Genomic DNA, 24,221 nt, shown 5'->3' on the forward strand with positions numbered 1-24,221 from the left:
CTTCCTAGCAGCAGCAGAAAGCGTGTTACGTTTGTGGACATAATTTTGTTCCTTTGTTTCTGGAGGGGGAGGCGGTTCAGTTTTTTTTTTTTTTTTTTTTTATCCAGTCGGCTTATATGCAGACTCCAGGCTTATAAACAGTTTTTCTAATTCAAATGGCTCTAAGCACTATGGGACTTAACATCTGAGGTCATCAGTCCCCTAGACTTAGAACTACTTAAACCTAACCTAAGGACATCATATACATCAATGCCCGAGGCAGGATTCGAACCTGCGACCGTAGCAGCAGCGCGGTTCCGGACTGAAGCACCTAGAACCGCTCGTCCACAGCGGCCGGCAACAGTGTTTATACTCAGTGTTTACTTGCTTTTGTGACGATATGTATGCGATAAAGAGCAGTCTTGAGGATTTTCGCCTTGGGAGACCAGTGAAGTAGATTCTCACAGTATGCATGTTCGACCTGCTTCGCCAATTCATGACGAAAAACCTTATGTGAATGATGAAAACTCTGGTGATGGATCTTTCGCTGCAAAACTCACATCGGAAATTGAAATCTGAAAACTGTACAGTAAATTATATAAGAATTACTGACGAAGGTCGCAATATATGGAAGCCTGCTGCAATGAAATATTAAGTTATCATGAACCCAATTGTCATATTAGGTGAATTGGTATAAATTGTATGCAGAAAAGACAACGGAGCGAAAACTGCCATTGGTATTTTGCTGCGATACATAAGTACGAACTTCGTAACTACGCACTAGGCGATTGTGTATTCGATGAGGAGAGTTTTGAAAATTTCAGCACAACCTGAACTTTGAGAAAGGGCAAGATCCATCGCCTTTACTGAACCTACATTCCATATGCCAGATTGAATTCACTCACTTATAACTGAGCTGTGATACGATTTTGTATGCTCTGTTGTCTTTTCAGTTCTAACTCCGTATGCTGCGACGACTGCGTTTTAGCAATCACGTGGTTTTTATCAGCAGCTTTGCACTGTTATTAGTCCGTTTATTCTACTACATTCTACATCTATAAATTTCTTAGCACCATCATCACATTTGAAACAAAATCTACATATGGCGCTATCACTTTCCGTGAATATAATGTTTATGTAACTTCAGAATTGCAATCAGATAATCCACATGTGATTTACGAAATGGTTTCCAAGTGTAAAAACCAGATGTTTGAAAACAATGTGCCATTGTAAACGTGTCCCTATAAATAAATGAAATTTTGTCCTTGTCCCATGACTGTGTGTAAGAAGCAGTAAAACAGGCATTACGTGTTCAAATGTCAGTAGTACGTAAGGCTGCCAAGTCTTAATGTAGGGCCTTGTATATCTACTGAAATTTAAAAAAAAAAAAGCTTCGAATGAATGTCTAAGCGATTACCTTCTAAATAGTTTCTATTAAAGCCCAGAGGTAATTTTATTGGCTGCTGGAAGAGCTTCACAAGCAAGACGCCAATTACGTAATCCTACTCACGATTCATAAGCAGTAGAGGGACGAGCGATTTCTGTTGAAACTCGCATCCAGTTATCCGTTAACGTAGGGTAACACTTAAGGTTGTGTAACTTGCGTGATGTGATGGTCCCTACTGATCGGTATGATGCTGTATAATGCATCCTGGTAATTTTGATTCTTCCTGCAACCGTAACTCTATTCTTAGGCGTATTGAGAGTGATCCGAATAGACGGTTTGTTGTTAGTCGAAAAGTAACTGTCACCACGATGTATCCAAAAGCGTGTTTGTCGGGATATCAAGAGAATCCTGCGCAAACCTGTAGCAAATAAACAACGAAAATACTATTTCGCAGCGCCTGTGTTGTTGAGAACAACGGTGCAATTTTCCTTTGGACATGCACGCAAGCGACTTGCAATAATATGTGAACGAGTACACGTCATGATGCAGGAACGACGACGTACGGTAGTTTGGATCTGGCCGTGAATCGTACACGGATAGCCAAAGTGTTTAAGGCGACAGCACGCATAAGGCGAGAAATCCGGGATCGAGTCTCGGTCCGGCACATATTTACATTATAATCATTCCCTTAAACAGTTATCATGTAAACAAAGGGAATTTATGGGTTGCAGTCGCTAACTCTCACTTAGATTTCAGCAGCGAACATGAAACTGATTTCTAGCTGGAAACTGTTATCATTTATCGAAAGATTACATCTGCGGAAGAAGGATTGAGGGAGAACCCGTAAGTTTGTAGAGAGTGTCAGTGGCTGCTATCCGTTCGCTATGACTCGCGTTTGCTTCGCAGAAACAGTCTAGTCAGGCAAGACCAGAATAGACTAGAGGAGACCGGTTACGTCTGCACGTTTCGCTAGCAACTTGACGGAAGAATCGCAAGGTTTAGCCTCTCTACCTCCCGGTTATCCTACAAGTGATGTACAGTCTTGTGCTTGATTTGAATTTATACGTAATGTGCACTGTCGAGTTGAGTTATTGTGATCGTCTTAGGTGTGAAACATGCACTCTACGAGACTGCGTTGGTGCAACACTTTATACGCCCACTGGGAATCAGTGTGCAAGCGAAAGTAGGGCAAGTCGATCTAGCGTTCAGCGGTTTGTGAAAGGATACCAAGTGGAAATTGTACATTCCGAGACCACCACAGAACGGCCCTGCTCAAAGGCCTGCGGCCTGAAGTAACGGTTTGCTATTCTGTCCGGATCGTCAAGATGCAATTAAAACTGAACAGTAGCGTAAACTTCTGCAGTTGTGTGACTTACAAATCGACCTGTTTAATTGCACAGGAAGTAATTCTACCAGATGTTAATGTCTCATATGATCTGTCATCGCGTGGTCTCATTCATCTACATTTCTTTGTTGGTGTTTTAAATGGTCAGACGTATCTTTGGCCGGCCACTGTGGCCGAGCGCTTCTAGGCGCTTCAGTCCGGAACCGCGCTGCTGCTACGGTCGCAGGCTCGAATCCTGCGTCAGGCATGGATGTGTGTGATGTCCTTAGGTTAATTAGGTTTAAGTAGTTCTAAGTCTGGGGGACTGCTGACCTCAGATGTTGAGTCCCATAGTGCTTAGAGCCATTTGAACCATTTTGAGTCGTATGTTTATTTATGGAAAGATGGTGTTCCGTCAAATGGTTCAAATGACTTTAAGCACTATGGGAATTAACATCTGAGGTCATCAGTTCCCTAGACTTAGAACAACTAACCTAAGGACATCACACACAGCCATGCCCGAGGCAGGATTCGAACCTGCGACCTTAGCAGCAGCGCGGTTCCGGACTGAAGCGCCTAGAACCGCTCGGCAACAGCGGCCGGTGGTGTTCCGTCGCGCAACTATCCGAGGTACCAGGGTTCCTTGGATGACACATCCACCATGATAGGGAACAGTGCTGAGTAGACATCACAATCTACAGGCGTTAACCCGTCCGACTTTTTTCGCTGGGGAAAACTGAAAGATTACTAACAAACATTAGTTGCACCGAAGACGCAAAGGGATACACTGAATAAATGCTACGATGACTCAATAAAGATGCAAAAATAGCAGCTGCGTTTAGTTGTAACAGATATTTGAGAAGACGATATGCAAGGGGGTTTATTTGAACCATCAGACTTGGCATGATCTGCGATACTGTATATGTCCCTTCCTAGACGCATTTATTAAATCCAGCAGTTATCAGTGTCCCCGAATTAATTTCCTTAGTCTAGACTACTCCAATCAACCGCTTTGCGGCTTCAACTTGTCCAACCAGGTTGTCCTACTCTGAAATAGAAAATGCTGCGAGAAAAGTTACGGAAAAGAGTCATAACAAAGAAAATGTTTTAATTTCGTTTTAATGCCATGTCAAGTGCTTTCAGTAGGTCACTTACCTCTATAACTCAAGTTACACTATTCTAGTCGACTGCGTGTACCATGATATCTACATCTACATCGAAATGACTACGCTGCACTTTACACGTAAGCGCCCAGCACAGGGTTCCCCGAACCACACACTTTTTTCTACCGTTCTACTTTTTAACACCACTTTGGAAAGAACAACACTTTAATCTGTCATTGTAAACTTCAGTACCCTATGAGTGAGTTTGGAACTATCAAATTGTTTGACATAAATGGCCAAGTCCTTCGATTTCATTGACTTACTATTGAAGCTTACATATGTTACACCGCCAAAGAACTGTACACTTTAGTATGTGACATAAATTTCAGTTTGATACGTCTACCTGTTCCTAAGAAAAAGATGACTTAAAAGACGGACAGACTGACAGTCGGATAACAAATGACAAAAAAATTACAGATAAACAATTTTCGGACTTTTTTCCTTTAGTTGTACTGTGAAATCTTACTACTTGGCAAATTTCTTGATTCTAGGTCAGTGGGAATTATGAGTGACTTTGCTAGTATCAAAATATCTTACATAAATGCCCTTATCTTTGGCTGCACTGACTTAGAAGCTTCAATCTTATACACCATAATATATGACATAAATTTCAAATTTCAATTTGATACGTCAATCTGTTCCTGAGAAACTGGTCGCAGGTTCGAATCCTGCTTCGGGCATGGATGTGTGTGATGTCCTTAGGTTAGTTAAATTTAAGTAGTTCTAAGTTCTTGGGGACTGAAGACCTCAGATGTTAAGTCCCATAGTGCTCAGAGCCATTTGAACCTGAGAAACTGGGTTTCTGGCAGTCGGATAGAGAGACAGTCAGACAGGCAACAAATTGATTCTATAACAGTATAGGGGTTCCATTTTTACCGACTGAGGTACAGAACCCGAAAAATTAGTTTTTCATTACTTTTCTACATCTACATCTACATCTACATCCATACTCCGCAAGCCACCTGACGATGTGTGGCGGAGGGTACCCTGAGTACCTCTATCGGTTCTCCCTTCTATTCCAGTCTCGTATTGTACGTGGAAAGAAGGATTGTCGGTATGCTTCTGTGTGGGCTCTAATCTCTCTGATTTCATCCTCATGGTCTCTTGGCGAGATATACGTAGGAGGGAGCAATATACTGCTTGACTCTTCGGTGAAGGTATGTTCTCGAAACTTTAACAAAAGCCCGTACCGAGCTACTGAGCGTCTCTCCTGCAGAGTCTTCCACTGGAGTTTATCTATCATCTCCATAACGCTTTCGCAATTACTAAATGATCCTGTAACGAAGCGCGCTGCTCTCCGTTGGATCTTCTCTAACTCCTCTATCAACCCTACCTGGTGCGGATCCCACACTGCTGAGCAGTATTCAAGCATTGGGCGAACAAGCGTACTGTAACCTACTTCCTTTTTTGTCGGATTGCATTTCCTTAGGATTCTTCCAATGAATCTCAGTCTGGCATCTGCTTTACCGACGATCAACTTTATATGATCATTCCATTTTAAATCACTCCTAATGAGTACTCCCAGATAATTTATGGAATTAACTGCTTCCAGTTGCTGACCTGCTATTTTGTAGCTAAATGATAAGGGACCTGTCTTTCTATGTATTCGCAGCACATTACACTTGTCTACATTGAGATTCAATTGCCATTCCGTGCACCATGCGTCAATTCGCTGCAGATCCTCCTGCATTTCAGTACAATTTTCCATTGTTGCAACCTCTCGATACACCACAGCATCATCTGCAAAAAGCCTCAGTGAACTCCCGATGTCATTCACCAGGTCATTCATGTATATTGTCTGTTATCAGTGCAGCTCTTCTCAGAAATTTGTCTGAGACACTGAAGAAAATTTGCTTGCTCAATAGCAGTTAAGGGGATGAACATACTGGATGGTATCATGGTGATTTTCTTAGGCGACAGCAATGTTTGTTTTTGTGTTGGGCAGAGCTCGGTGCTTCAGGCGCTGCTGGGCGAGCTGCAGCCGTCGGAGGGCCACGTGTCTGTGGGCGGCCGCGTGGCGTACGCGAGCCAGGAGCCGTGGGTGTTCGCGGGGACCGTGCGCAACAACATCCTGCTGGGCCGGCCCTACCAGCACGAGTGGTACCGCAAGGTGGTGCGCGCGTGCGCGCTGGAGAGGGACTTCCAGCTGCTGCCGCGCGGCGACCACACCGTCGTTGGGCAGAAGGGCGCCACCCTCAGCGGGGGGCAGCGCGCGCGCATCAACCTCGCCAGGTACGTCCGGCCGCTGCCACACCTAAACGCTCGCCGCTGCAAAGCTTCTCTCTTGCCAGGTGCTACACAGAAGTTCTGAGAATCTGAGAACTGCGCCCAAAATACAGCGGTACAAACGTCAGCCGCTCCTGTTATGTCTATACCTTTAGCTATACTCCGCAAGCCATTTTCCAGTGTGTGGCGGAGAGTACTTCCGTACCTTTGTCACTTCCTCCATTTCTTGTTCCAGTCACGAATAGTCTGCAGGAAGAACAATTGCCGGTAAGCCTCGTTGTGGGTTCCAATCTCTCTAATTACAATACTGGCCATTAAAATTGCTACACCACGAAGATGACGTGCTACAGACGCGAAATTCAACCGACAGGAAGAAGATGCTGTGATATGCAAATGATTAGCTTTACAGAGCATTCACACAAGGTTGGCGCCCATGGCGACACCTACAACCAGCTGACATGAGGAAAGTTTCCAACTTCTCACACACAAACAGCAGTTGACGGCGTTGCCTGGTGAAACGTTGTTGTGACGCCTCGCGTAAGGAGGAGAAATGCGTACCATCACGTTTCCGGCTTTCGTAAAGGTCGGATTGTAGCCTATCGCGATTGCGGTTTATCATATCGCGACATTGCTGCTCGCGTTGGTCGAGATCCAATGACTGTTAGCAGAATATGGAATCGGTGGGTTCAGGAGGGTAATACGGAACGCCCTGCTGCATCCCAACGGCCTCGTATTACAAGCAGTCGAGATGACAGGCATCTTATCTGCATGGCTGTAGCGGATTGTGCAGACACGTCTCGATCCCTGAGTCAACAGATGGGGACGCTTGCAAGACAACAACCATCTGCAAGAACAGTTCGACGTCGTTTGCACCAGCATGGACTATCAGCTCGGAGACCATGGATGCGGCTACGCTTGACGCTGCATCACAGACAGGAGCGCTTGCGATGGTGTACTCAACGACGAATCTGGGTGCACGAATGTCAAAACGTTATTTTTTAGGATGAATCCAGGTTCTGTTATAGCATCATCATGCTCGCATCCGTGTTTGGAGACATCGCGGTGAACGCACATTGGAAGCATGTATTCGCAATGGCGTATCACCCTGCGTGATGGTATGGGTGCCATTGGTTTACACGTCTCGGTCACATCTTGTTCGCATTGACGGCGCTTTGAACAGTGGACGTTACATTTCAGATGTGTTACGACCCGTGGGTCTACCCTTCATTCGATCCCTGCGAAACCCTACATTACAGCAGGATAATGCACGACCGCACGTTGCAGGTCCTGTACGGGTCTTTCTGGATACAGAAAATGTTCGACTGCTGCCCTGGCCAGCACATTCTCCAGATCTCTCACCAACTGAAAACGTCTGGTCAATCGTGGCTGAGCAACTGGCTCGTCACAATACGCCAGTCACTACTCTTGGCGAACTGTGGTATCGTGTTGAAGCTGCATGGACAGCTCTACCTGTACATGCCATCCAAGCTCTGTTTGACTCAATGCTCAGGCGTATCAAGGCCATTATTACGGCCAGAGGTGGTTGGTCTGGGTACTCATTTCTCAGGATTTAGGCACCCAAATTGCGTGAAAATGTAATCATATGTCTGTCAGTTCTAGTATAAGGAATACCCGTTTATCATCTGCATTTCTTCTTGATGTTACAATTTTAATGGCCAGTAGTGTATATCTTCATCGCCTTTCCCCGGGATGTAAGTAGGAGAAAGCGTTATATTTATTGACTGTTCCAATAACTATGCACTCGGAACTTTAACTGTAAACCACATCATGATGGGGAGCGCCTCTTTTGTTGGAGTTGGCTGAGTATATCCGTGTTGCTTTCGTGCTTACTAAGTGAACCTATATCGAAATGTTTGATGATGATGATGTTTGGTGCGCTCAACTGCGCTGTCATCAGCGCCCGTACAAATTCCCAATTTTTACACAGTCCAATTTTTTTTCGCAGTTCAATCTAGCCACTGTCACGAATGATAATGATGATGAAATGATGAGGACAACGCAAACAACCAGTCTCCGGACAGAGAACAATCCCCAACCCGGCAGGGAATCGAACCTGGGACCCCGTCATCTCGAAATGTGCTGCTCCTCTTTGGATCTTCTCTTTTTCTCTATCAATCCTGTCAGGTACGGATCCCATATTGACGAACGGTATTCAAGTACGGGTCGAAGGCTTTAAAAGCTACCTACCTTCTCTGTTGACTACATTTCCTGACGATTCTTCCAATGAATCTGTCTGACATCTGCCTTTCCTGATCCATTTTAAGTTGGTACGCATGCCCCTAGATACTTTATGTTCGAAGCTGTTTCCAGTGATTGATCTGCAAGCGTGTAGTAATGATTGCTTCTGTGTGTGTATACGCCACACATACTAGTGATGTGAGTGGTGTAATCGATTTAAAGATGACTAGGAGTTAAACATTTGGATACACCGACATCATGCACAACTACGAAAAGATCTATTAGAAAACCACATGGTACAAGTATGTCCCATTACGTGCTTGCCAATATCGGAGAGCCCTGGCAGTAGTGACAATATGTGAGGGTAAAATGAACTGAAGTTTGTGTTGGGGAGGGCACTCACCTTAGGTAGTTCGAGCATTAATGTTGACCATCCTCCTGCGGTAGTGTGCTGGCACGGTGGCTCAGCGTGTTCGGTCAGAGGGTTACGTGCTCTCTGTAGTAAAAAACCGAGTCAATCGATCAACAACGAACATAATTGTATTACGGCGTCCACCCCGAGCAGATGCACCGAACAAAAGCGAAAAAAAAAAAAAAAACAGCCGGCACGGTAGCTCAGCGTGTTCGGTCAGAGAACCGGTTGGCCTCTGTAACAAAAGAAACTGAGTGGAAGAATCAACCACCGAACTTGAACAGGATGTCTTGCGACGTCCGCAACGACCAAACACAACGATAAAAAAAATGCTTTGATCATCATCGTAGATGATAAAAAAAGTGTTAAACTGACGCACAGGAACAGATGAAATACAATCGAAGATGTTTGTGAAATTGTTGGAATTTCATTTGGGCCCTGTCAATGAATTCTAACTGATGAATTGAATATGTGACGAATTGTAGCGGAGTTCGTTCCTCGTGGTTTGAACGCCAGCTGTTTTTTAACCAGCTCGTTTCTAAAGAAACCGCCGACCAGCGGGATCATCGCGTTCAGATGTACACTGAACTGCAAACAACAGTTCTAGATGATCCAGATATACGGTCCACGAACATAACTGACAATGATTTATGCTTGTACGATTGTGTCCATGAACCATGAAACAAAACAGCAATATTGGTGGTGAAAGACACACCACTCTCTCTGCTGCGCAGATTTTTTTGCTTTGCTTTGTTTTGTTACTACCCACAAGGAAATTCTTAAATTTCTTCCATGTGGTCAGAAAGTCGCAGGGAAGTTCTACTGCGATGCTTTGAGGCAACTCAGGGAAGATGTTACACGCAAACGGCCTGAGATATGGGAGAACAAGGACTGGTAGTTGCATTATGACAGTGCACCTGCTCACATCTCGCTCTTTATGAGGGCACTGCTGAAAAAATAAAAGGTAACGGAACGTGGCAACTGTCCCTCACCCACTCTACTCGCCTGATCTAGCCCTTTGAGATTTCTCATTTTCCCGAAAATGAAACTGAAGTCGAAAGCGCAGCATTTGACTGCGTAGGACTAATTTTGAGTACGGTTCACTCAGAAGACTTCAAGCACTGTTCCAACGATGGGAAAACTCCTGGAAGCTAGCGAGGGAATTTCTTTGAAGATGACGGAGGAAATTAAGACCTAACCATTCTAATTTTTATAGCTATATTCTCGGAAATTTTGGGTAGCACGTCGTACACCTTAATACTCAACTCTCAGTAAATACGGATCCACCACCACGCTAGCAAGGACCTGATCTCAGACTCTTCAGTTATGCGCTGTTAGGGCGCTTCCAGAAAAGAACAAAGTGTGTGAGCGACAGGAGTAACGACGTGTGCACTTGATACATATCGGACATAAAAATTCAGAGCCAGCCAGCGAGGGCGGTAGTTTTTGTTGGAATTTGCGCCACTGCTTATGTACGCGGGACGGCAGCCTGTTTCATTTCAAAACTGCCGCTGGGAATAGGAATGTAAGCCTACATAACGCTCATATGCAAGACGTGAGAGGATACGTATTAATCAGTATGCTTCATACTGATTACTGTTGCCGGTCGTAGATGCTGTAGCGAATCTTAACTCTTTGAATTGTGTTTTCATCAGCTGTATCAAAAGATTGTTATTGTACCCGTAGACATGATTTTCTCCATGAGATAACGTCGGTGTCCTGGTCAGTTTCCTTGGCGCTGCTCTCAAGCCCAGCTTAACTTACCACTTTTCAGTGGATTCAGTGGGTACACATGCTTCCTACCAGTAGTCTACATTTACTTCTTTTACGCAGTTTCGTGCGAGTCCATTCAAAGTTTTCAACGTAATATTAATTAATCATTTTTCTGTAATTTTTGTTTAACCGTGTTCCAAATCAGTTTCATTGCTGTAAGTTCGAAAGAGTAAGGGGAGAAACGCCGAACACGGATATTTTTCATTTTATAGACCTCTTGTCCACAAAGTGCTCAGACTTCACGTTGTTTGCTCTGACAACTCTAGATTGGTCGTCTGCTCTGTCACTGAGGTACTATTTTTCTATTAACCACAGGAAGTAAAACTGAGCGCTTCATTTTCTTGACTTGTATGATATGGAAATTTGTCAAGCAAAAGGGTGCATTTATCCATGAGATCCAGAATAAGTGCTTGCTGCATCCATTTAATGTAATTTGTAGTAGTTCACCTCACAAGTTTTCTGTAACGGAATAGTGGTGAATTTGTTCCTCATCTTCACAGAACTTAAGAACATTGTATACGTGTTTTCCGGTTTCACATCGTATCACTTGCGGCGATTTCTTTTAGTGTGTTTTCATTCCAGTTGCCTGGCTGATATATGTAGCAGATGTTCTGCAGTGCACGCGATCAGCAGTTGCGCTAAAGGCTATTATCTACCACTCGCCGGGGTGCATGATTACCCCATTCTCTGGTCCTCGACAACTTTTCCGCTGGCAGAGATGTTTCAAATAACCAGTACATTGAGGTATATCAAACTGTTCGGACGAGAAGACAGTTATGACCTTCGTATGACTAACCGAAACAAGAATAGTCGTATCAGCTGAAATCAGCGTGTGAAGCTTAGGTCACTGAGGCCACCACCACCTGAAAGCAGTTGTCTGCTACGACACTGTAAGAAATATTGTATCTAAATGGAGAAGGGTCTCTTCCGTTTCTCAAGGTAGTATTTCAATAAATATCTTAGGTTTCGTACAAAAAATTAAAAAAAAAACACTTTTCATTTTGCTCGGTTTGTTCTTACAGGGTTTCTCTAGAAACGATTTGGTTAAAAAAACTTGACTTCTTTACGCTTTATAATGAAATGACTGAAACTAAATTATTTTCCATGGTTTTATAACGTTAGAAAACTGAATGAACAGCCTCACATAATTCTAAGATTTAGGACCGCAAAATAAACATACCAGATACTTTCATTTTTGTGACCTTCTCGTCGTATATTGATGTGAATAAATGTAGTCAACATCTCTGTATTACCTACAATTTTGAAAGGAAAGCCATGTTTCCCTCTGTCCTCAAGTAAATGAGTTTACTAACTGAAAGTACGCCATGCTCGATGAAATTATTATACGTCTTGTTGATTTTACTGTGTGTCGTTAGTAGCATTCATGAATGCTTAATCAATCAATACGCAGTCACAATGAAAGTTTGCTTCACATCTACAAATAGTGTAAGTTTAGTAGATAATTTCAATTAAATTTGCTGAATTATTTATGTATATGTTACTGGCCAAGCCCGATTTTAGATGAACTAGTTTCGCCTAGGTCAGATTCGTTCGTCCTGCTGCCGATAGGATAAAACAGTTTAGCCTAGGTCTAATCGGTTTATCCTAGTTAGAATTTACATACTTTAGGATAAACTGGTACGCCCCAATGTGAGCTAATTTTGCCTGTACGAACGGGGAATCCCCGAATCATCTCTGACTCGCCCCTTGCGCCTCGTAACCGCTTTTCACTCGCACTGTTCTTTGTTTTGAACGGTATTTTGCATCGACGAGTGCGCGTGTTAAGTTGCTGGTTGCGTTTAAAAGATGGGCTCAACTTTTTGCCTGTAAATAACATGATAATAAGTAAGTCGACACTTGAATTTAAATTTGCTTCTGTCATTATGACCTTCGTATATAACGTTAATTCTTCTCCTTAGATTCTTTCCATTCTATTTTTTTATAATTCTTAATTCTCCATGTACTATTCTATTTAGATGTATCTGAAGATGCAACTCCGACGCTGAGAAACCGGTATTACTAAAGGATGATACAACAGCTGTTTGCGGTTTATTTTACAAGAATAATACATACGTGTTTTGCATGTGTTAGTGCCTGAGGACGAACAGCTTTGGGTCGTTAAGTGTCACATATAAATTATGATCTTATAAAATTAATAATCCGTAAATATCAGGACTTGGGAGGCTAGAGATATTCCGCAAGTGTTCTGATTTTTCGTTTCTCCAGCTAGTTATAATTTGTAAGAAGGCACGGATCAATGAAAACCAGTTGAAGCCCTTTGTGGCGAACGACCAAGGCAAGAAGCGATAAGATGCCGACATGCGCTGTAAAGTGTTCAGCCTACGCCGCGACCGGTGTTCCCTCTAGGCGGAATCCTGCTCCTATAGGCTGCAACACTGCCCAGCGGCCGCGAGCGGCAGGAAAAATAGGCAAGAGGCGTGACACGTATGGGCGAACATCGGTGACCACAGCCCAAAAGTCAATGGGTCAATGCAGCGTTACGTCTCCGCCAATTTATTGGCGCGTCGGCACGGTCTTCCGCTTCCAAGAATAGCTGTCAACATACGAAGGCTACGGGTCCGCTGATTCTTGCGGAAATTCAGACAAATGAACAGGGATACCCGCGCGGGTCTTTGAGGTGGATCACGCTAAAGCGGATGATAGTGTTGACGACCTCGATGGCCAGCGCTCTATATTTAAACACCCAACGAACCACGTGAAAGAGATGGCATTGGTTTCTGAGGCAAGACAGAGCTGACTCTTTTCTAAATGAAGTAATTCTGTTTCAGGCTGTTAAAATATTATTTATTGCGACTGCAGTTTCGACACACGCTCATTTTCAAACATTTTGAAAATAATCAGTCACCAAAAAAATATATATATAAATGTAATTACAAAACTGAGAAACGTTGAAAAATAAAAATTTGGAGAAACGTGGGATGTTGTAACATACTCAATAACATGAAACTGTGACATGCTGGAACATACGCTCGTGGAAATGGAAAAAAGAAGACATTGACACCGGTGTGTCAGACCCACCATACTTGCTCCGGACACTGCGAGAGGGCTGTACAAGCAATGATCACACGCACGGCACAGCGGACACACCAGGAACCGCGGTGTTGGCCGTCGAATGGCGCTAGCTGCGCAGCATTTGTGCACCGCCGCCGTCAGTGTCAGCCAGTTTGCCGTGGCATACGGAGCTCCATCGCAGTCTTTAACACTGGTAGCATGCCGCGACAGCGTGGACGTGAACCGTATGTGCAGTTGACCGACTTTGAGCGAGGGCGTATAGTGGGCATGCGGGAGGCCGGGTGGACGTACCGCCGAATTGCTCAACACGTGGGGTGTGAGGTCTCCACAGTACATCGATGTTGTCGCCAGTGGTCGGCGGAAGGTGCACGTGCCCGTCGACCTGGGACCGGACCGCAGCGACGCACGGATGCACGCCAAGACCGTAGGATCCTACGCAGTGCCGTAGGGGACCGCACCGCCACTTCCCAGCAAATTAGGGACACTGTTGCTCCTGGGGTATCGGCGAGGACCATTCGCAACCGTCTCCATGAAGCTGGGCTACGGTCCCGCACACCGTTAGGCCGTCTTCCGCTCACGCCCCAACATCGTGCAACCCGCCTCCAGTGGTGTCGCGACAGGCGTGAATGGAGGGACGAATGGAGACGTGTCGTCTTCACCGATGAGAGTCGCTTCTGCCTTGGTGCCAATGATGGTCGTATGCGTGTTTGGCGCCGTGCAGGTGAGCGCCACAATCAGGACTGCATACGACCGAGGCACACAGGGCCAACACCCGGCATCATGGTGTGGGGAGCGATCTCCTACACTGGCCGTACACCTCTGGTGATCGTCGAGGGGACACTGAATAGTGCACGGTACATCCAAACCGTCATCGAACCCATCGTTCTACCATTCCTAGACCGGCAAGGGAACTTGCTGTTCCAACAGGACAATGCACGTCCGCATGTATCCCGTGCCACCCAACGTGCTCTAGAAGGTGTAAGTCAACTACCCTGGCCAGCAAGATCTCCGGATCTGTCCCCCATTGAGCATGTTCGGGACTGGATGAAGCGTCGTCTCACGCGGTCTGCACGTCCAGCACGAACGCTGGTCCAACTGAGGCGCCAGGTGGAAATGGCATGGCAAGCCGTTCCACAGGACTACATCCAGCATCTCTAGATCGTCTCCATGGGAGAATAGTAGCCTGCATTGCTGCGAAAGGTGGATAAACACTGTACTAGTGCCGACATTGTGCATGCTGTGTTGCCTGTGTCTATGTGTCTGTGGTTCTGTCAGTGTGACCATGTGATGTATCTGACCCCAGGAATGTGTCAATAAAGTTTCCCCTTCCTGGGACAATGAATTCACGGTGTTCTTATTTCAATTTCCAGGAGTGTAGTTCTCAAGAGTGAAACGGGAATACACGTCCTAGTATAAATTTATCCTCTGTTCTATACACAATGCGAGCACATTTTAGAGAGTTGTTTGATAGGCAGCGGATATAATAAACGCTCAACTCAAATATTTTTGTAGCGTGCGTGGTAGATGGATGACACTAGCGACGAAAAAGTAAACATACAAAGAGCATATCTCTTCGAATGCAAAGATGCTCGTATGTGGAGTCATTATGATTGTAAAATGTCCGTACACAAAGAGGAAAGTAACAGAAATATGTGTTAAATAAAATGGAGTCAACAAATTATATTGAGAATGTTTTGCGTTTGTGAACCGCTGCTTTCGCCTGTACCTCAGATTTTAGATCCTCTTCTATACTTATAATTTATAGGTCTTGTTGTGAATTAATACTCACTTAATCTTTTTACTTACATTTAACTTACATTCTCAGTATTGTTTGTTGATTCCGTTCTTATTTAACATACGATTCTGTTACTTTCTTCCTTTCTGAGGAGACGTCTTACAGACATATCAACACTTTGTACTAGTATATTTGCATTCTAAGATTCATGTTCTTTGTATGTTTGCTTCTTCGCCGCCATAGTGATCCATATACAATGTTTGTTACACGAAAATTTTGACTTCATTGTTTTTCATGTCCACTGCCATTTCACCAACTTTCTAAAGTGTACTCGCAGTATGTATGGAACAGCGGATAAATTTTCACTACCGCATATACACTGAAAAGCCAAAGAAACTGGTACACCTGCCTAATATCGCGTAGGGCCCCCGCGAACACACAGAAGTGCCGCATCACGACATGCCATGGACTCAATTAATGTCTGAAGCAGTGCTGGAGGGAACTGACACCGTGAATCTTGCAGTGCTGTCCATATATCCGTAAGAGTACGAGGGCGTGGAGATCTCTCCTGAACGGCACGTTGCAAGGCATCCCAGATATGCTCAATAACGTTCATGTCTGGCGAGTTTGGTGGCCGGCGTAAGTGTCTAAATTCAGAAGAGTGTTCCTTGGAGCCACTCTGTAGTAATTCTGGGCGTGTGGGGTGTCGCATTGTCCTGATAGAATTGCCAAAGTCCGTAGGAATGCACAAGGGACATGAATGGGTGCAGGTGATCAGTCAGGATGCTTACCTACGTGTTACATGTCACAGTCGTATCTAGATGTATCAGGAGTACACACCCCACACCATAACAGAGCCTCCACCACTTTAAATAGTCCCTTGCTGACATGCAGGGTCCATGCCGTACAGATCCATCCGCTCGATACAATTTGAAACGAGACTTGTCCAACCAGGAAACATGTTTCCAGACATCAACAGTACAATGTCGATGTTGACGGGCCGAGGCGAGAAGTGCAGTCATCAAGGGTATACGTGTGGGCCTTCGACTCCGATAGCCCATATCGATGATGTTTCGTTGAGTGGTTCGCGCTCTGACACTTGTTGACGGCCCTGCACTGAAACCTGCAACAATTTGTGGAAGAATTACACTTCTAACACGTTGAACGATTCTCATCAGTCGTTGTTGGTCCGGTTCTTGCAGGATGTTTTTCCAACCGCATCGATGTCGGAGATATGATGTTTTACCGGATTCCTGATATTCGTGGTGCACCTGTGAATTGGTCGTATGGGATAATACCTACTTCGTCGCTACCTCGTAGATGCTGTGTCGCATCGCTCGTACGTCGACTATAACACCACTTTCAAACTCACTTAAATCCTTGAAAACCTCCTATTGTAGCAGGAGTAACCGATCTAACAACTGCGCCAGATACTTGTTGTTCTACTGTTTACATATTTCTGTATTTGAATACGCACGCCTATACCAGTTTCTTTTGCGCTTATGTGTGGTATCAATAATATAGTGTAATATAATGAAATGGTCTTTCATTCCCGTGTCGTCAACGTTTCATCTACATCTACATCTACATTTATACTCCGCAAGCCACCCAACGGTGTGTGGCGGAGGGCACTTTACGTGCCACTGTCATTACCTCCCTTTCCTGTTCCACTCGCGTATGGTTCGCGGGAAGAACGACTGCCGGAAAGCCTCCGTACGAGCTCGTATGTCTCTAATTTTACATTCGTGATCTCCTCGGGAGGTATAAGTAGGGGGAAGCAACATATTCGATACCTCATCCAGAAACGCACCCTCTCGAAACCTGGACAGCAAGTTACACCGCGATGCAGAACGCCTCTCTTGAAGAGTCTGCCACTTGAGTTTGCTAAACATCTCCGTAACGCTATCACGCTTACCAAATAACCCTCTGACGAAACGCGCCGCTCTTCTTTGGATCTCTTTGGCCTCTTGTATTGTGACGTCAACTCACCGTATTTCGCTTTCTGCGTCTGTGGATATGTTTAAATGATAAATCCGTAAACGAATTTTCTTAAATTCCACTTTCCTGTATTCCTGTTTTTGTTATTTATTAGCTCTGTTTAAGGCATCTGTAACTTCATTTGTGAGTTGATTACAACTAGTTTGATCGAATTATTCGCATGGTCCGAATATTACATTGATTTAATGTAATTATGTGAAGGCAATTTCAAGTGAAAGTAGTTATTAATCACACAGTTTATTGTTCTAAAGCACACAAGATTACGCTCCTACCAAAGTTTATTTTACATTGAAATATTTGCTCGTCAAAGTTAGCCCCTGCAAGTAACTGCCGTCTGATCAATAATGTGGTCGCCTCTAAAATTACACTTCATTGTAGCATTTACAGTCCTGTTCGCTATGAATTCCAGTTATGGTTTTTTAATAACTGTCCGACGCCCATAAATCCCATTATCCCGTACTTGATGCTTTATGCATTTCGCAGTAATTCATAAAATAAACTACACAGGATGTTCGGAAACTATTCGTTTAAATTAATACGGAAGATAGAGAACATCGAATCAAATATATTTAGTTGTTGTTCGTATGGTCCTTGACGCCAGTTTCTGATGCTAGGAACGATTTTCACAGACGGTAGTTTAACATACTATTTACAGCAGTAGTATTCACAGTAACAGATGGAATACGCGACCATTGGCCTATTAGCACGCAGTTCATCGTCGAACCAGTGACTATCGAGTCTGTTCAAAGATTCGTGGCAGGCCCGTAATGGTAGCAGCAGCGACGGCAATTCTAGAGACGTGTTCGTTTTGGGTTTTTTTTCCCAGCAAGTTAGCTTCCAATAGGAAAGTCGGTGCACACGGCGACTGTTATGTAATGTTTCTTTCTGGTTTTCTTACGCAGATCCATATTTCAGCTAGTGCCTAGCCATTATCAATGCACTATTTTTTAATCTCGGTGCATGTTAGTTCCCTCGGACTGGTTTCATACAGCAGTTGCCTCACATGCCCCGAGAGGAGGAAATCGAGACACATGAAGTCAGGTGGCCTGCATTGGCAGGCCACAGAGCCACCTCGGCCGATCCGTCGTTTCCCGAAGGTGACGGTCGGATGATTCCCCACAGCAACGCTGAAATGAGCTGGCGCTTCAACCAGTACAGAAAACTATCCACACAGAGAGCAGTTTTGAACGTCAGTGCACATTTCTAGTCACCAATACCGAAACAACATCCTACGTCAGCGCCACTAATAAACTGATACCTAACATTACAGGTTGACTTCAGAGGCCATATGTTCCTTACCGAAATATATTTTTAATGTTCTCCACCTCCGGTATTCATTTGAACGAATAGTTTCGGAACACCATGTATATTGCGGGAATAACAGAACTCTGCTCCAACTTGTGGCCATATGATGAAATTAGTGTATGCCGCTGTGATGTACACGTAAGAAGGCGATCGCAGGAGCGAGGAGTGGTGTACGATGCGACGCACAAACCAGTAGTGTCATTCTGTCGCACCTGTCTGCAGCGTGCACTTTGGGGTATTTGTGGAGTATTTAAGGTTGATTTTCACGTTATATTTCGTGTAATTGAGGGTAGTTAGCTATTGTAGTGTTCATTATCAGACGAGCTAAACAGAAGAAGTACTACGTTAATAAGGACAGCTGTAGTCATCGGAGCATATACGAGGGGCGTTTGAAAAGCCCGTGCAAAGTCCGAGAGATGGCACCACCGGCGCGTATCGAGATCATGTTTAGTAAGTAGCATCTTTGGAAAGAACGCACGCCAAGTTTCAGCCATATTAGTCTATTTCTTTGTGTTTGGTATTCGTGTGAATTAAGGAAGTCGAAAGTTTTGTCAAAAAATGAACGAAGAAGAATTTAGTGTGGTGATTAAACATTACTTTAGTAAAGGCAAAACGCCTCAGGAGACTAGAGGGAAGCTTGATAAACATTACGGTGACTCTGCGTCTTCGATTAGAGCAGTTTATAAGTGAAACTTCCTGGCAGATTAAAACTGTGTGCCCGACCGAGACTCGAACTCGGGACCTTTGCCTTTCGCGGGCAAGTGCTCTACCATCTGAGCTACCGAAGCACGACTCACGCCCGGTACTCACAGCTTTACTTCTGCCAGTATCCGTCTCCTACCTTCCAAACTTTACAGAAGCTCTTCTGCGAACCTTGCAGAACTAGCACTCCAGAAAGAAAGGATACTGTGGAGACATGGCTTAGCCACAGCCTGGGGGATGTTTCCAGAATGAGATTTTCACTCTGCAGCGGAGTGTGCGCTGATATGAAACTTCCTGGCAGATTAAAACTGTGTGCCCGACCGAGACTCGAACTCGGGACCTTTGCCTTTCGCGGGCAAGTGCTCTACCATCTGAGCTACCGAAGCACGACTCACGCCCGGTACTCACAGCTTTACTTCTGCCAGTATCCGTCTCCTACCTTCCAAACTTTACAGAAGCTCTTCTGCGAACCTTGCAGAACTAGCACTCCTGAAAGAAAGGATACTGTGGAGACATGGCTTAGCCACAGCCTGGGGGATGTTTCCAGAATGAGATTTTCACTCTGCAGCGGAGTGTGCGCTGATATGAAACTTCCTGGCAGATTAAAACTGTGTGCCCGACCGAGACTCGAACTCGGGACCTTTGCCTTTCGCGGGCAAGTGCTCTACCATCTGAGCTACCGAAGCACGACTCACGCCCGGTACTCAGAGCTTTACTTCTGCCAGTATCCGTCTCCTACCTTCCAAACTTTACGGAAGCTCTTCTGCGAACCTTGCAGAACTAGCACTCCAGAAAGAAAGGATACTGTGGAGACATGGCTTAGCCACAGCCTGGGGGATGTTTCCAGAATGAGATTTTCACTCTGCAGCGGAGTGTGCGCTGATATGAAACTTCCTGGCAGATTAAAACTGTGTGCCCGACCGAGACTCGAACTCGGGACCTTTGCCTTTCGCGGGCAAGTGCTCTACCATCTGAGCTACCGACGCACGACTCACGCCCGGTACTCACAGCTTTACTTCTGCCAGTATCCGTCTCCTACCTTCCAAACTTTACGGAAGCTCTTCTGCGAACCTTGCAGAACTAGCACTCCTGAAAGAAAGGATACTGTGGAGACATGGCTTAGCCACAGCCTGGGGGATGTTTCCAGAATGAGATTTTCACTCTGCAGCAGAGTGTGCGCTGATATGAAACTTCTTGGCAGATTAAAACTGTGTGCCCGACCGAGACTCGAACTCGGGACCTTTGCCTTTCGCGGGCAAGTGCTCTACCATCTGAGCTACCGAAGCACGACTCACGCCCGGTACTCACAGCTTTACTTCTGCCAGTATCCGTCTCCTACCTTCCAAACTTTACAGAAGCTCTTCTGCGAACCTTGCAGAACTAGCACTCCTGAAAGAAAGGATACTGTGGAGACATATCAGCGCACACTCCGCTGCAGAGTGAAAATCTCATTCTGGAAACATCCCCCAGGCTGTGGCTAAGCCATGTCTCCACAGTATCCTTTCTTTCAGGAGTGCTAGTTCTGCAAGGTTCGCAGAAGAGCTTCTGTAAAGTTTGGAAGGTAGGAGACGGATACTGGCAGAAGTAAAGCTGTGAGTACCGGCCGTGAGTCGTGCTTCGGTAGCTCAGATGGTAGAGCACTTGCCCGCGAAAGGCAAAGGTCCCGAGTTCGAGTCTCGGTCGGGCACACAGTTTTAAGCTGCCAGGAAGTTTCATATCAGCGCACACTCCGCTGCAGAGTGAAAATCTCATTCTGGAGTTTATAAGTGGTTTCAAAATTTTTGGTGTGGACATATGGGCACAAGTGATGCTAAACGTTCTGGACGCCCTGTGGAAGTTACGACTCCAGAAATCATCGATGAAATCCATGATATGGTGATGGATGACAGAAGATTTAACGTGTGTGAGACTGCTAGCGCCATGGGCATCTCGAATGAATGGGTACATAATATATTACATAAACATTTGTACATGAGAAAACTATTCGCAAGATGGGTTTCGCGACTGCTCACGCTTGACCAAAAACGGAATCGTGTGAAGTGTTGCATCTGTTCAGGAAGAATCCACAGGACCTTAAGCGTCGTTTCGTCACTGTGGATGAAACATGGATACATTACTATACTCCTGAGACCAATCAACAATCTAAACGATGAGTTACCAAGGGAGAAGCTGCACCAAAAATGGCGAAGACCAATCCTTCGGCCGGAAAGGTTATAGCGACTGTCTTTTGGGATTCGCAAGGGATAATCCTCATCGACTATCTGGAAAAGGGTAAAACTATTACAGGTGCATATTATTCGTCGTTACTTGACCGATTGAAAACCGAACTGCAAGAAAAACGCCGGCAATTGGGTCGCAAAAAAGTCGTTTTCCATCACGACAATGCATCAGCACACTCCTCAGCAGTTGTGGTTGCCAAATTAATGGAAATAGGATTCCAACTCGTTTCACATCCCTGTATTCTCCAGACTTGGCTCCCTCGGACTACAATTCGTTCCCCAATTTGAAGAAATGGTTGGTGGGACAAAGATTTTATTCAAACGAGGAGGTGATTGCAGCAGTTAATATCTATTTTGCAGGCTTGGACAATTCTCATTATTCGGAAGGGATCAACAAATTAGAACAGCGTTGGACAACGTGTATAAGTCTAAAAGGAGACTATATCGAAAAATAAAAAAAATGTTTACCCGAAACATGCAAGCAGTTTTTATTTTTGCACGGACTTTTTAAACGCCCATTCTAAATTGTCCTAGGGAGGACAGTCAACAGAACCAGCGGCGCATTGCGGCGATTTCCCCAGCTTTGCCCGTTAACAGTAAGAGAACAGCTGGAGCCTTTGTCTTGGGACAGAGACAGGGAACACCATGACGACCACTCACATTACTCTCTGTCCCCCCCTCCCCCCCTCTCTCTCTGTGTATAGAACGCTTCTTACTTGCACACGACTGTAGTTCGTCTGAGACGCGACTTGGTACACGTTTCTACTAATGCCGAATATCGGATTGGGGGCATAACTCTACTGAAAATTGTGGAGGACAGTGCCATCCGGTAAGAATTCAGTCAGCTCATAGAAAACCAAAGACCGAGATACTAGAGTCTTCAACATTGCAGTATGTAAAACCTCCGTTTTTATCCCGACCTGATCTGATCGAATAGCGGCCCAATATTTATTATTAACATGACCGTGAACCTAATGGGGCTGGTAATTGGAATTGACTGCTACGGAAGTTGTTACTTTCCAGTTCGTCCTGTTCAATACTATAATACTGAATATATGGTAATAGGGAACACGAATACCGTTTTACTAATTACAAACTAATATTCTTCTCAAAACACAAAAAGGAGACAGTCACTGCCTTCGTCATACGTATCTAATTATGACTAATCTCAGCACAGGCTTTCTTTATTTGCCATTATCGTCACACGCTAATCCATCACTGCATCCAACACTGCAATCCAAGGTTAGGCCGGCGCGGTAGACGCGAAACTAAATATCGGCAATAGTAACGTCACTGATCACTTTTATAAAGATACTTCATCACTTTCCCAGTATTTATTTATTATTTAGGGGTCTAACCACGGCGATGGTGACACCCTTCTCGGTTAAAAACCCTGTATTCCAATAATGGCCTCCACACACACACACACACACACACACACACACTATTCCCGCCAGTCACTCTGGCGCATCTCGACACTCGCTCTCGCAACACGTCACAATCGATTGCTCGCCCTATCGACCCGTGCCGACCCCTTACAAGTATCCGATTTACTCGTAGCGTTGTCCAGCACTGTTTTGATCGAACACGTAAAGCAGGGCTTCCCAACCTTTTCAGCTGGCGGACCCCTTTTTCAGTCGAAAATCCATGGCGGACCCCTAGTCAGTCAAGAGCAGAGTAACTTTAAATTTCAGACCGAAACCCATGGGAACTGAAAGCTTCTTAATGCAGGTGCCATGTTCCCAATGACCCCCCCCCCCCCCCGAAGTATCAATAGTCTTTGGTTTAGAGATGAATCAAAACAACTTGAAATTAACGATCCAATTTGAATTTGAATTCCCACTGTATCCAGACACTTACCAGTGGATTTACTCCCTTTGATAAACACACTACAGCCTGATTAAAATTACTTGGTAACTGAAATTTCACACGAAGGAGCTTTCTTCTTCCAAGAGCAATCAACGTCACGTCCAAACTGTTCGCTGTTGACAAGCTGTCGCTTATGGTCTGTTCACTGTGTGTGTGTGTGTGTGTGTGTGTGTGTGATTTTCCGTGAAACCCGAAGAAAAATGTTCAAATGTATGTAAAGTCTTCCTTTGGTCGTCCTCCCTTCTCATTCATTTCAACTGGAAACTTCTCTTCTTGTGAAGGCGATGGAGAAACTGCAGCCTTCTTCAATGATCCTGACTTCAGCCACCGATCCACGTTAAAAGTAATAAACTGGCCAAAAATCGACTTATAAAACAGGTAGTGCGCTGACAAGGCAAATTTAACATGTAATGATGTCTGGGGCCACATATGTGTCAGCGATCGCTGTGATTGGTCGACAAAGCTGGCTCCGCGCATGCGTAAAAGGTTTCAGCGCATCTAGCGCCGTGAGTAAGCGCGCAAATGACCCCCGTATTGTTGCTAAACAGTCGATCAGAGAAGCCACATTCTCCGGCACTAAACTGTGTATACGTTATCACTTAGGAACCGCAAAGGGTGCTTGGGTATACGAGCTGAAGTAAAAGTACACAGTTTTTCACACGACAAAAGATAGTGATGAATTTGATTTTCACATTTTTATTCAATAATTTTACTCATTATTTTACACGAATTGGTGAAAGGTGGCCGAGGAACCCCTAGAAAGAGCCGGCGGACCCCTAAGGGGTCCGCGGACCTCAGGTTGGGAAGCCCTGACGTAGAGGGTTCAGAAACGGGCTCTCACGGCTATAGGGTGGTTTTACTTGAAAGTTGAGATTTTACGTCAACAACAGTTTGTTG

The 24,221-nt window shown here is 44.8% G+C and overlaps 1 protein-coding gene across 1 annotated transcript in view; it reads left to right on the top strand.

Moving 5' to 3' along the window:
- The window catches only part of LOC126334985 (ATP-binding cassette sub-family C member 4-like), a 378,851-nt gene that overhangs the window by 223,400 nt on the left and 131,230 nt on the right, over positions 1–24,221 (top strand). Inside the window, exon 10 of the mRNA XM_049997794.1 lies at positions 5,799–6,085. Within this exon, the coding sequence (XP_049853751.1) occupies positions 5,799–6,085 (287 nt within the window). The remainder of the gene's footprint in view (positions 1–5,798; positions 6,086–24,221) is intronic.

The sequence above is a fragment of the Schistocerca gregaria genome, chromosome 2, assembly GCF_023897955.1.
Source record: "Schistocerca gregaria isolate iqSchGreg1 chromosome 2, iqSchGreg1.2, whole genome shotgun sequence".
NCBI lineage: Eukaryota > Metazoa > Arthropoda > Insecta > Orthoptera > Acrididae > Schistocerca > Schistocerca gregaria.